General features: G+C 34.0%; 1 protein-coding gene across 2 annotated transcripts; it reads right to left on the bottom strand.

Moving 5' to 3' along the window:
- Positions 1-5374: 5374 nt before the first annotated feature.
- LOC126694186 (uncharacterized) lies at positions 5375-11610 on the bottom strand. 2 transcript variants are annotated; one of them, XM_050390264.1, is made up of 10 exons: positions 9544-11610; positions 9153-9458; positions 8974-9061; positions 7369-7528; positions 7017-7258; positions 6694-6915; positions 6462-6554; positions 6263-6370; positions 5779-6152; positions 5375-5586 (listed from the first exon to the last, which is right to left on the bottom strand). In XM_050390264.1, the coding sequence occupies exons 1-9, from the start codon at positions 11541-11543 to the stop codon at positions 5790-5792; spliced, it is 3582 nt and encodes a 1193-aa protein (XP_050246221.1). In that variant the 5' UTR covers positions 11544-11610; the 3' UTR covers positions 5375-5586; positions 5779-5789. The 2 variants fall into 2 exon arrangements, with proteins under 2 accessions (XP_050246221.1, XP_050246222.1); XM_050390265.1 differs by having other exon boundaries at positions 7369-7522.
- Between the last annotated feature and the right edge of the window lie 2224 nt (positions 11611-13834).

The raw sequence follows: 13834 nt of genomic DNA, 5'->3' as shown, positions 1-13834 counted from the left end.
AAGCTAAATTGTAGCATTTAATATTGCTACATTCCTGTAAAACCACATCAGCCTGGCTTTTCGGTTTATTCAATCCATTTTGGTAAACTTTGGTCTATGTTGGTCCGGTTCGATTCATGTCAATCCAGTTTGGTCTATTAATTAGGTCCATTCAGTCCATTTCAATCCACTTTAGTTCATTCAGTCCATTTAGTCTACTTCAGTCTATTTTGTCTAATTTGGTCTATGCTTCTCATTTCGGTCCACTTCAATCCATTCAGCCTATTCAGTCCACTTCAGTCCACTCAGTCTAATTTGGTCTATTATGATTATTTCAGTCTACTTTGGTCCATTTCGGTCCATTTTAGTCCATTTCGGTCCACTTCTATCTGCTTCAGTTCATTTGGTCCACTTCATTGATGCTTGGGGAGGTTAGGTTTGTTTAGAAAGAAGAGATGTGCTTCATTAAAAATTATGTCACCTTTTCAACGTAATGTTGGTAAGTTCTTGACAATGGCAACTCTAGAAATTTTGTCGGGTGTTCCTATTTTACTTTGAAAAAATTTTGAGTCATTTCAGTCTACTTCGGGACGTTTCGATAAATACTGGCTAAAATTCAAGATCTGACCAACATGAAGTTTGTGCTAAAAAAAAAAAAAAAATAGTTCTTAAAACCAAAACAAATTTACATTTTGTAAACCAAAAAATCTCAGAAGGAAAAAAGAAAAAGAAAAAAAAAAAGAAATGAACAATGTGGTTTAAATACCATTAATTGGGTGTGTTTTTTAAAAATGTGTTTAAAAAAAAAAAAAAAAAACAAGTGGTACTCCTTTTTTTAACTGTCAGCTGATGTTAGATTTTTGCCTAAAGGACACTATTTGCCAGAAAAGAAAAAACGTGTCAATATTTGCTTGGGTGCCCATTTAATATTTCACCTACCCCCACCTAATCCCACCAGTTTCACCCGAATAGAGCCCTTAGTTTTCAAATTCTCTATCTCTGTGTTTTATACTTCTATCTTACAAGGCACCACAGTCTCTTTGCCACCCATTCTCTTTGTGCTGCAAATATGTGAACATTGTGAAGGTCGAAGTTTCATGTGTAATCCACCCCAAGCTCAAAGAATTATTAAAGGTCACCTTCAGTTTTTTCTTTCACACTCTCTTTCTTACATTTTTTTTTTTTTTTAATTTAGATTTTAGTTCAAAATTTGTTTGGCATAAAAATTTTGAGGGTGTTCCTGATTTTGCTTGAGGGTGTTCCTAATTTTTTTTTAAGGTAAACAAATAAAAAAAAAATTAACTATTATATATAATTTTTTTTTTTTTTTTCAGGGCAGGGTGTTCCTCAACATGGCGTCGCCACTCACTTCTTGATAACATTTTTCTTATGGATGATGGAATATATTTTCTAACAGAGGGTGCAAATGGCCATGCAGATTGCAGCAATAGCAGATGGTTAGTACCAAATCAATCCTAGCTTTTTGGCTTTTCGAAACAATATATTATCAAGATGGTACGTAATTATATATTCCTAGTTACTGCTCCATCATGAGATCTACATTTTTTTCTGATTCTTGCAAATTCCGTTTATGAGATCAGAATTTTCTTTTCTTTTCTTTCCTTTTTCTTTTTCTTTTTTTTTTTATTATTATTTTTTTAAGTTCAATGCATTATGTTGATTCGAGTGTTACCTTGAGATGGGTTAGATTATAGTTCTTGTTTGGTTATTATTTTGGCCAATACCTAAAATATATTACGCGTTTGATTTGTTTTTTATATATATTTTTCTAAAGAATTTATTCTTCAGATTGGAAAAAAAAAAAGTTTTAAGTTGTTTTCTAAATAATAAAATATACTATTGGAAACATGTAAATATAAAAAGTGTTTTCAAAACCAAAAGAAATTGAAAACTTATTTGAAAAAAACAAAAAAAAACAAAAACAAAACAATTTGTCTCAATTGAAAGAGATTGCCTAAAGTCACTCAACCCATGGGTCAAACCATCAAACATGAACAAGTTAAACCAATAGCCTCAATCAATAATGCCTTCCTTTAGATAGGTTAAGCATGTTGTTTGAACGGGCTTTTGTTGAATAAGTTAGTAAGAATTGCGCTCGACCTCTGAACCTGACCCATCTACCTTCCCCAAACTGTGTACTATATCCAACCTATATTAATTGCCAACCTAATCATAATCCCGTGAAGCGCCAGCTTGGGGCTGCCTAGCAGCACTTCATATATATATATATATATGATGATCATTAGCTATTTCATTTCTTCTTACATTCGTATTTATTACACTCACCTACTGTCACTCATATTAAATATTATTTAAATGAGTCGTATGTCTACAAGAGATAATATCTCATCCCCGTGTCATTTCAACCAATTTAGGGTACAATGAGATGTTAGACCTATTTTTTTATTTTGCAAAAAGCTCCCCTCAAACCAAGGGTTTTTTATTATTATTTTATTTTATTTTATTTTATATTTAAAAAATCAGTTATTTGCCTTCTCCAAAATCCTTTTTATTGGTTAGTACCAAATCAATCCTAGCTTTTTGGCTTTTCGAAACAATATATTATCAAGATGGTACGTAATTATATATTCCTAGTTACTGCTCCATCATGAGATCTACATTTTTTTCTGATTCTTGCAAATTCCGTCTATGAGATCAGAATTTTCTTTTCTTTTTCTTTTTCTTTTATTTTTTTATTTTTTTATTTTTTTAAGTTCAATGCATTATGTTGATTCGAGTGTTACCTTGAGATGGGTTAGATTATAGTTCTTGTTTGGTTATTATTTTGGCCAATGCCTGAAATATATTACCGTTTGATTTGATTTTTATATAGACTTTTCTAAAGAATTTATTCTTGAGATTGGAAAAAAAAAAGTTTTAGTTGTTTTCTAAATAATAAATATACTATTGGAAACATGTAAATATAAAAAGTGTTTTCAAAACCAAAAGAAATTGAAAACTTATTTGAAAAAAAAACAAAAACAAAAACAAAACAATTTGTCTCAATTGAAAGAGATTGCCTAAAGTCACTCAACCCATGGGTCAAACCATCAAACATGAACAAGTTAAACCAATAGCCTCAATCAATAATGCCTTCCTTTAGATAGGTTAAGCATGTTGTTTGAACGGGCTTTTGTTGAATAAGTTAGTAAGAATTGCGCTCGACCTCTGAACCTGACCCATCTACCTTCCCCAAACTGTGTACTATATCCAACCTATATTAATTGCCAACCTAATCATAATCCCGTGAAGCGCAAGCTTGGGGGTGCCTAGCAGCTCTTCATATATATATGATGATCACTAGCTATTTCATTTCTTCTTACATTTGTATTTATTACACTCACCTACTGTCACTCATATTAAATATTATTTAAATGAGTCGTATGTCTACAAGGGATAATATCTCATCCCCGTGTCATTTCAACCAATTTAGGGTACAATGAGATGTTAGACCTATTTTTTTATTTTGCAAAAAGCTCCCCTCAAACCAAGGGTTTTTTATTATTATTTTATTTTATTTTATTTTATATTTAAAAAATCAGTTATTTGCCTTCTCCAAAATCCTTTTTATTGACTTATCATGGAAGCTGTTTTGTCCAATCGCACTAGTTGGTCTCTAAGGTGGTGAGTACATTTCGTATTGGCTTAGGCATCTGTACTCTAGTTTGCTTCCCTGTCGCATGTAGGTATGGAGGATTTGGCAGTTAAGGATTCTCTGCATTAGTGACCTGCAATCATTCATATATGCATCAAAATCCTTATTATAGTTCCATAAAATCAAATTTCTATAAGGTGGTTTTGAACTAGAGTTTATTTTATATACAATTTTGCCAACATGAAAAAAATGTTCTTTTTTTAAATATAGAAAAACAGTACTAAGGAAACTTCATTAAAAAAAAAAAAAAAAAAAAGTGAAAAGACTTCTTAATTAGATTAATACACCTTAAAACGTCATTGTAATGTCCCCATTGTCACAATTATGAAAAGTAAGGGGTTGTTTGGTAACATTGTTATAATAATGTTATTTATATATATTTTTTAAATACGTGTAGATAAAAAAATGTGTGAAAATATGTGTAATGTCGTTTAAAAACTAAAAAATGTTGCTTAAACTACTATACCAAACGGCCCCTAAGTTTCGTTATGTTTAAAGATTTCAGAGTTACTTCCTCTGTCCCAATTTGTTTGTCCTGTTTGAAAAATCAAACTTTTTAAGAGAACATCATTTATTGTTTTGTCTACCTTATAAAAATGTATAAGTTTACAAAACTACCCTTAAATAAATTTATTAGTTTTATTTTAAAGAGTTATTCTTAATGAGACAACTAAAAAGGTGCCACAATTAGATTGATTTTTTAAATATTTGTTAGTTTTCTTTTCAAATAGTTTTGAAAATAAAGTAGGGATATAATAGGAACATTAGTAAATTAATAACTTTACTTTTAGAAACAGAATAATATTTTGAGACATCACAAAATAGAATACAGGACAAACAAACTGGGATAGAGGGAGTAGTATTTACTAGTTGCATAGTTAAGCCTGTCTCTTCTGACTAATTAAGGATGTTCCAGCTGTCCAAGTAACCAAGCTAGACACCTAATTAATTAATAACTACCATTTGAATCAGTTCGATGGCCTTCGCTTGTATCTGCTAAGCAACTAATATGAATAAAATCACTTTCTAATAGCACAATGTAACGCTTCAATCACTACAAGAAAATGTATTTTTAGTGACGAAAAAATTCGTCACTAAAAGTCCTGTTTTTCGTCACTAAGAACCTTTAGTGACGAAATTGGACTTTTAGTGACGAAATTCGTTTCGTCGCTGTAGCCCCGTCGCTAAAAGTCCTAGCGACGAAATTTTTCGTCACTAAAAGTCTGATTTGTTTTTAAAAAAAAAAACTTTTAGCAACGAAAACGTTTCGTCACTAAATGTTTTCCTCGCTAAAAACAGTATTTAGTGACGAAATATTTTCGTCACTAAAACTATTTCAGTTTATTAAATCATATTTAGTGACGAAATATTTCGTCACTAAAACTATTTTCGGGTACATTTAGTGACGAAAAAATTCGTCACTAAAACTATTTTTAAGAAAATTCAGACACATATAGTGACGAAAATTTTCGTCACTAAAACCATTTCTTACAAAATTCCGCTGCATTTAGTGACGAAATATTTCGTCACTAAAACAATTTTTTGTTGCCATATTTGTGACGAAAAAATTCGTCACTAAAACTTATTTTCTATTTTTATTATTTTCATAGCGTTGATATTAACCTATAACCTGTCATTATATTATTAAAACCTCACATTTGATTAACATATTTATTTTAACAACACATTTATAAAAAATCGATCCATACATTCTACAAGTTAAAATTAAAGTAAGTATCCAATTCAAACTCCTTCCATACAATAAGTGTTTGCAACACATACAATAATTGTTTGCAACACATACAATAACTTAAGATGTTTTATAACAATACAAAAAATGTGGCACAATATACTTAGAACTAACGGAAGATGTCCTCATATGTCTTCAAATAATGCCTAAAGGAAATCCCCTAAATCCACCAATAAGAAATCTGCACAAATATAAATCTTCAGTTAAATATAAATCTTTAGTCAAATATAATTCTACATAGTGCCAACAGAAAATTCACTTCTATATCTTCAGTATCATAAACTAAAGATTAAATAACCTATCACGTGACAAATATTAGTTTCAAATGATACATAAAAAATGAAGTGTTTTAATTTAAAGATAAAGTACTAACCAATAAGTGATTTAGCTTGAAGATGAACCACCTCCATAAGTAAAAGCATCATCATAACCCTTGCTCCTCAAAAAATTAAGAATATTGTTTTGGACCTCATCTTGCTTAGCTCGTGCCTCTTGCTCCTTAGCTCGCTCCTCTTCGTCCCTGGCTCTTGCCTCTTTGAGCTCAATTATCTCACTTTCTAACCGATGAATATACTCCACCGAGGAATTAGATGAGGCAGTGGTTACTAGAGAAGAGGAAGGTCTCATGCCAAGTCCTTTTACAATACCGGATTTCTTCTTAAAAACCAAATTTGAGATCTCCTCTTGTGTAAGGGGAATTGCATTAGGATCTTGACAATGATCCTCTTGCACTTTAAGAATAGTTTCCTACCATTTGAAAGAGAAAAAAACAAGCAATCGCAACATTAATAATACATATGCTATAACTTTACAAACATGATAAAGATGAAATAATAGGGATGGAATGATATACATACATATGTCGCTTCATCCTCAGGCTGTATCCACCTATTTGTATTTGGATTGAAATGAACATCTTTGTAGATTTTTGCCAATTCAGGAACTTGACCGTCATTATTATTTGTCTAATTAAGTAACATTCGAGTATTAGTTATTTATACTTAATTAATCACAACATATAATACACTTAAGGTTTAAGAAAATGAAAAAACACACCTCCTCATCAACCCTAACAGCAAGTGCCTTTGTCCCGCATCTATGTTTGCCTGAAGTTTTGCTCCTATTTTCAGAGTTAATTCTTGATTTTTCCTAATAAAGAACATTCAAGATATTTATTAGATCATGACTAAAACAATATACATTTACTTCATCTAAGTATTAATCTAATCATTTGACAACATAATATAGTAAATATTAGATAATAATAATATACGCAGAAATAATTTACCAGCCAATCCTTATTGGTCCATCTCCCTTCAATGAGTCCAGTCCACTGCGCAAGTGTGGCATTATTTGGCGGATGGGTTTTTGCATAGTCAGCACCATGATATTGTACGAGCTTTTTATAAGTCTGATACAACTTGTTAGAGCCGCTACTCAATAATCTTCCACATTTTGTATTTATTGCTTTCGTTACTAAGTTGGAATCACCTTCTAGCTCAAACTGATCCTGTAAATTAAAGTATATATGTATTATAAAATTATTATTATATTAATTTAATATGCTTAGTGACAACAAAGACGAGTTAGACGTTATCAATATAAATTTACCTCGATACTTTGAAGCACCACATCTTTAGTAGCAGCATCAACACTTTTCCAATTTTTTACGTTATAACTTGACAAATTACTTCGTACTTGTACACCAATTTGATTGACAAGCTTGCACGCATTCTTCCCAACAGGAGCATCATACTCTGCAGCTATACGTACTGGCAGTTTACCACTTTTTTCAACAAGTGCCCGTACTGCTACACCACGTGTTGTTCCACGGGTATTTCTGCTAGTAGATCCTATTTAAAAATTATCAATGTTATAAAATAATAAATTCTATGTACATTAAGTATAATTTCAATAGTAAAGACAAAGTGCAGTTGTAATTAAGTATGTTTTATGTAATTACCAGTCGTGCTAGTTAATGCGTCGGTAGCCTCTCCACTAGAAGAACTTTGGACGGGAGGATTTGCTTCAAGAGGTGTTTCCGTAGATTGAACCGTAGATTGGACCACCGGGATAGATGCCTCACCTCGTGAGCGTGTAAGTCGTCCTGGTGCCATCTGTAACTAACAAACATACATATAATGGAACAACAAAGTCATTATAAATAATAGAACGACAAAGTTATTATCTATTGTATCCTATGGAACATCTATTGTACCTTATGGATTAAAGAGTTAGATGACTCAACATCATTCTCATCGTCACCAATAGGTGGTACATAATCATCATCTACCACAACACTAGCTCTACTTCTTTTCCTTTTTGCACAATTGGACTGAGCGGAATCCTTTAGAGAAGTTGAGATGTGCTTCAATCCCAAAGCATCAATTATCTCTTGATTTTGCCTCATTCTATCCAATCTTGCCATCTCATACCTCGGTATATTATGAGTGTATTTGGCCTTTTTGGGCATTTTTTGAAACTATGTATTGACATGAAAGATAAGTATAATTGCTACTAACTTAACATTATAGTTCACATCATTATCCATATCAACCAATTCACAAGTGCAAAATTTGACCACAATTGCTACTAACTCAACACAACAAATGACCACATTAATATCCATATCAAGTTTAAGATAAGCACAAAATATCTCAATAACAATTGCAACGTAGACAAGCATAAAACTTTAAAACAAGTATAAAACTTTAAGACAAGCACATAACATTTAAGATAATTGTTATAACTCTACATATCATAATCCATATCAAGATCAACATCAGGTATGTCATGCTCTTCATTTTCATTAGCATCTCTTGAAGTTCCACCTTCAGGAACAACCTCAGTTTCAACATCACCCATACAATACTCAATAATATTGTCTTCAACATTGATAGGGACAACATCAACAATTGCTTCTTGTTGGAATGCGTCACTATCTTCTGTATTATCATTGGATTCTCCGCCCCCGACTTCTGGGACATCAAACACTCCCCTATGTTGGATGTATTGCACAATTTTCCAAGGGTCACGCAATTTCGTATCTTGAAGGTAGAAAACCTGTTTCGCTTGACTAGGAAGTATAAAAGGGTCATTTTGATACCATCGACTTGTAACATCAATGCTTGTGCAGTGTGCATCGATTCGTATCGTTCTCCTTCGACCATTAGTACCAGTATTGTACCATTCACACTGAAACAAAACAACTTTATGGCGAAACATATACTCTAATTCCCAAATTTTGCACACATGACCATAGAAGTCGTGCATTTCTCCCTCATGGTCTCCTTCAGCACATACACCACTGTTTTGGGTTACACGACGATTGTCTAAGTCTCTTGTATGGAACTTTACACCATTGACCATACAAACTGTGTACTCCACATACGGTTTAGGACCATTTGCTAATGACCATAACTGTTTAGTAGTTTCTGATGAATCGTTAACTTTCAATCTATTCATCTATAATGACATACAACAAGTGATATTAATTAGTAATAAGCAATGACGAATACAATTAAATGTTTAAATTTACTAGTGCGTGATTAAATTTCAAATGTCTTACACGTTCTCTAAACCACTTAGGAAACTCTTGTCGTTGGATTTGAGTTATGGCTTCTCTAGTAGGATTATGCAATGTGCTTTTGTGTTCGCTGTTAAAAATAAGATGATTTATTTTCAGCTAAGCATTATACATAATATTCAAAACTTGATTAAACAATATATGCATATGAAATCACATACTTTAAATAAGGCTCTAGTTCAGGACTATTGTACAACAAGTACCAATGAGCAGTATCAAGCAATGCACGAGAGAAGTCGCCATCATTTCGCCTACCACCTGTAGGTCGGGCAGTCTGTGAAAAAACTATCAATCCTTCGCTAGATTCACCAAAATCTTCATTTCTTTCTCTTCGATTATGAATAGTTTCGATCCCATCAATATACAAAGACCAGTTGTTAATACATTCTTTAAGAATGTAAGCCTCTGCAATCGAACCTTCTGGTCGAGCTCGGTTGGAAACGTATCTTTTCAATTTTCCAAGATACCTACGAGGAAAAAATACGCACAGAATGTGATTTTATACCACGTGGGAAATATGCAATTGATGAATGCATCAAAAGATCTAATTACCTTTCAATTGGATACATCCACCGATATTGTACCGGGCCTCCTAGAATTGCTTCTCGAGGCAAGTGAACAGCAAGGTGGACCATAACATCAAAGAATGCTGGAGGCAAGAACCTCTCAAGCTTGCATAGTATAAGAACTATACGTTCTTCTAGTTTCTCTAATTCACTCCGCTTTAGGGTCCTTGAGCATAAGTCTTGGAAGAAATTGCCTAACTCAAACAATACAATACTAATGTCTTTATCTGCAAACCCTCGCAACCCAATTGGAAGAATTCGTTGTAGTAACACATGACAGTCGTGGCTTTTCAAACCAGATAATCTACCATTTTTTGCATTCACTGACCTTGATATGTTGGCTGCATAGCCATCCGGATACTTGACTGATTTCAAAAAGTCATAAAAACCATCTCTTTCATTGGGGCTTAATGAAAAGAAAGCCCGAGGTTTATCATATGATCCATCAGGACGTTGTTTCAAATGCAACGTGTGCCTGAAGTTCATATTTTGCAAGTCTATCCGTGCCTTATCAGTGTCCTTATTTTTCCCCTCAATGCCCAACAAAGTACCATAAGTACTCTCACTAATGTTCTTCTCCACATGCATGACATCAATGTTGTGCTTAAGCTTCTTATTTTTCCAGTATGGAAGCTTGTACAAAATACTTACCTTTGACCAATTTGGCTCCCCAATGAGTTGTCTCTTCTTGTTACTTGGATGTTTTCCTAAAATTATATTTGGCATTCTATCTAGTTGCTCTTGTATCTTTCCCACTTGTAACTCTAAAGATCTCTTCCGTTTCTCCGGTAAACCATTATGCAACCGACTATGTCTCCAACGATGTTCCATAGGTAAATAAGCTCGATGATTAATGAATCCAATTTTACTTTCCAAAGCTTCTGAATATGGTTGATCGTTGCAAGTGTAACAAGAATGATAACCCTTTGTCCTCCACCCGGATACGTTACCAAATCCAGGATAGTCATGTATTGTCCACAACAAAGTTGCACGCATCTGAAAATGCTCTTTACTATAAGCATCATAAGTTTCTACACCTTCTTCCCACAACTCCTTCAACTCATCAACCAATGGTTTCAAGTAAATATCAATATCATTCCCCGGTTGATGGGGACCGGGAATAAGCAAGGACAACATAAAATATGGCTCCTTCATAACCAACCAAGGTGGTAAATTATAGGGGATAAGTATGACAGGCCACATACTATAATTATTGTTCATATTCCCAAAAGGATTAAATCCATCTGTAGCCAACCCTAACCTTACATTGCGAGGTTCGAGGGCAAAATCAGGATGTTGCAAATCAAATTCCTTCCACTCCTCACTATCAGCCGGATGCCTCATTATCCCATCGTCCACACGTTTGTCTATATACCATCTCATGTCCTTAGCTCTTTGGCTTGACATGTACAATCTCCTCAATCTCGGTGTCAACGGAAAGTAACGCAATACTTTATGAGGAATCTTCTTACCTTGGGTACGTGTATCTTTGTACCTAGGCACCTCACACACCGGACATTTATCAAGATTTTCATTTTCCTTCCAAAATAATGCACAATCATTTTTGCATGCATCTATATGCTCATATGACATACCCAAGTCACGTAATATCTTCTTTGCTTCATAAGTTGACCTTGGAACCAAGTTACCTTTCGGTAAAACCTTTGTCAACAATTCTAGCATCATATCAAGTCCCTTATTACTCAAGTTGGTCATTACTTTTACATTCAACATCTCAATAACAAACTTCAAGATACTATAATCAGTGCAACCCGGATACAACTCACGTTTTGCATCTTCCTCAAGTTTGTCAAAATGACGCACCTCCTCATCTTCGGTTGCATTTCTTGGTTCCCCTCTAATTCGGTCATCTACCAAGGCATCGATACCATCCATATGATCACCATCCGACATTTCATTATCATGAATGTTCTCGTTCAATACACGAGGTTCTCCATGATTATACCAATTAATATAAGATTGCATAATTCCACGATGAAGCAAATGGATACGCACAATTTGAGGAGATTGTCGATAGCAATTCACACAGTGAATACACAGACACGGAATATTACCACTCAAGTCCACAACCGCTCTTGCAGAATTAATAAATGCATTCACCCCTTCAATATATGGGTGACTTAATCTGCCATCGGGTGTCTTACCCATTGTCATCCAACTTTTATCCATGTTTGACTACAATTATAAAATGAATCCTACTTTAGTATTAAAGATTTACCCATTGTCTTACCCATTGTCATCCAACTTTTATCCATGTTTGACTACAAGTCTCTACTCTCTAACAACTGTTAATAGCCAAAGGTAACTATTTATATTTATTATTTAAAATTAGTCATCCATATTCAGTTATTTACAGATTTTATTTTATTTAAAAAGCTTGTAAATTTTTTTTAGCACACTATTAAAGAGAAAGTCTCAGGCTTCTCTAGGATTAAAATCCAAACTTAGGTGATTTGCCCAGAACCCATTAGCAAAGCTCTAGTAAGTATACTTCGATTTCTTATTTTCTATTGATTCCCAAAAAAAATTCACCGCTAGCTTTTTATATTTTAAAATCTCACCAGCAACTTATACAAGCTTCATCCAAAAGCACTAAAAGTTTCAATATTTCACAGAAATTAAAATTATCATGTTTTAGATTATTAGATAAACAAAGTTTTAAACTTTTCTTGCAAAAATTACAACAAAAACCTGGTCTCTGAAAATTCAACCTGAACTCCAATTTTGTTTCCATAAAATCATTTTTGTTTCCATAGAATCCAAGGGTGTTGTTGGGAAAGAGCATACCTTGAGAGACCTGAGCCTAAGGGAATGAAAGAAAAAAAAAATAAATAAAAAATAAAAAATCAGAAAAACCTTACCGGTCGTCGCGAATGGCAACGGCAACGGCAACGGCAACGACGACGGCGACGGCTTCAACAGCAACAGCGACGGCGATGGCTTCAATGGCAACGGCTTCAACTGCGACGGCTTCAACGGCAACGGCTTCAACGGCGACGGCTTCAACGTCGTCGTAATAGACCTCGACGGCGACGGCTTCAACGTCGTCGTAATAGGCCTCGACGGCGACGGCTTCAACGTCGTCGTAATAGGCCTCGACGGCGACGGCTTCAACGTCGTCGTAATAGGCCTCGATGGCGACGGCTTCAACGTCGTCGGAGATGGCGTCGACGAAGATGGGTTTCTCTCTTTTTTTTTTTTTTCTAGCGTGGGTTTCTCTCTTTTTTTTTTGAGCGTGAGACCTCGACGGCGACGGCTTCAAGGTCGTCGTAATAGGCCTCGACGGCGACGGCTTCAACGTCGTCTAATAGGCCTCGACAGCGACAGCTTCAATGTCGTCGGAGATGGCGTCGACGAAGATGGGTTTCTCTCTTTTTTTTTTTTTTTTTTTTTTTTTTTTTTTTTTTTTTTTTTTTTTTTTCTGCGTGGGTTTCTCTCTTTTTTTTTTTGAGCGTGAGTTCTCAGTTCTTTGTTTTGCTGAGTGTGAGCGTCTCTTTTTTTTGGGAGTATTTATAGTGGTATTTTAGCGACGAAATTTTTTCGTCGCTAAAGACCACTTTTTGTGACGAAAAATAAATTCGTCACTAGAAGTGGGCAATAGCGACGAAATTATTTCGTCGCTAAAGACCACTTTATAGCGACGAAATTCTTTCGTCGCTGTTTCCTACTTCTAGTGACGAATTTCTTTTTCGTCACTAAAGAAACCATTTTTTTTGTTAAGATTTTTAGCGACGAAATTTAAATTTCGTCGCTGTAGCATATTTTTAGTGACGAATTTCTGTTTCGTCACAAACGGACCCAGAATTTCTTAAACTTTTAGCGACGAATTTTATTTTCGTCACTAAAGAAACTATATTTTGTTAACATTTTTAGCGACGAAATTTAACTTTCGTCGCTGTAGTATACTTTTAGTGATGAATTTAGATTTCGTCACTAAAAATATACCACAGCAATTCCTACAGTGACGAAATATTTCGTCACTAAAAATTTCAACTTTTAGTGACGAAATATTTCGTCACTATAGATTAATTACACTCCCGCCAAAATTTCCCTCCGCAAGCGCCCATTTTTTAGATCTCAATAGTGACGAAATTTATTTTTCGTCACTAAATGTTATAATTTTTTTTAACTATTAGTGACGAAATTCATATTTCGTCACTAAAGTTGTATTTTTAGCGACGAAAAATATTTCCTCACTAATTTTCGTCACTAAAAATACATTTTGTTGTAGTGAATATGTAGTATAGAGCAGTGCT

Source organism: Quercus robur, chromosome 8 (assembly GCF_932294415.1).
Source record: "Quercus robur chromosome 8, dhQueRobu3.1, whole genome shotgun sequence".
Classification (NCBI taxonomy): Eukaryota; Viridiplantae; Streptophyta; class Magnoliopsida; order Fagales; family Fagaceae; genus Quercus; species Quercus robur.
The sequence above is the reverse complement of the archived record's forward strand: the minus strand, read 5'-3'. Positions and strand labels throughout refer to the sequence as shown.

Coding starts and splice junctions, on each gene's coding strand:
- LOC126694186 (XM_050390264.1), bottom strand. CDS start 11,543: ATGCAATCTTATATTAATTGGTATAATCATGGAGAACCTCGTGTATTG. Junction 9,459..9,543: donor TGGATGTATCCAATTGAAAG/GTAATTAGATCT, acceptor TTTTCCTCGTAG/GTATCTTGGAAAATTGAAAA. Junction 6,153..6,262: donor CTGAGGATGAAGCGACATAT/GTATGTATATCA, acceptor TTCAAATGGTAG/GAAACTATTCTTAAAGTGCA.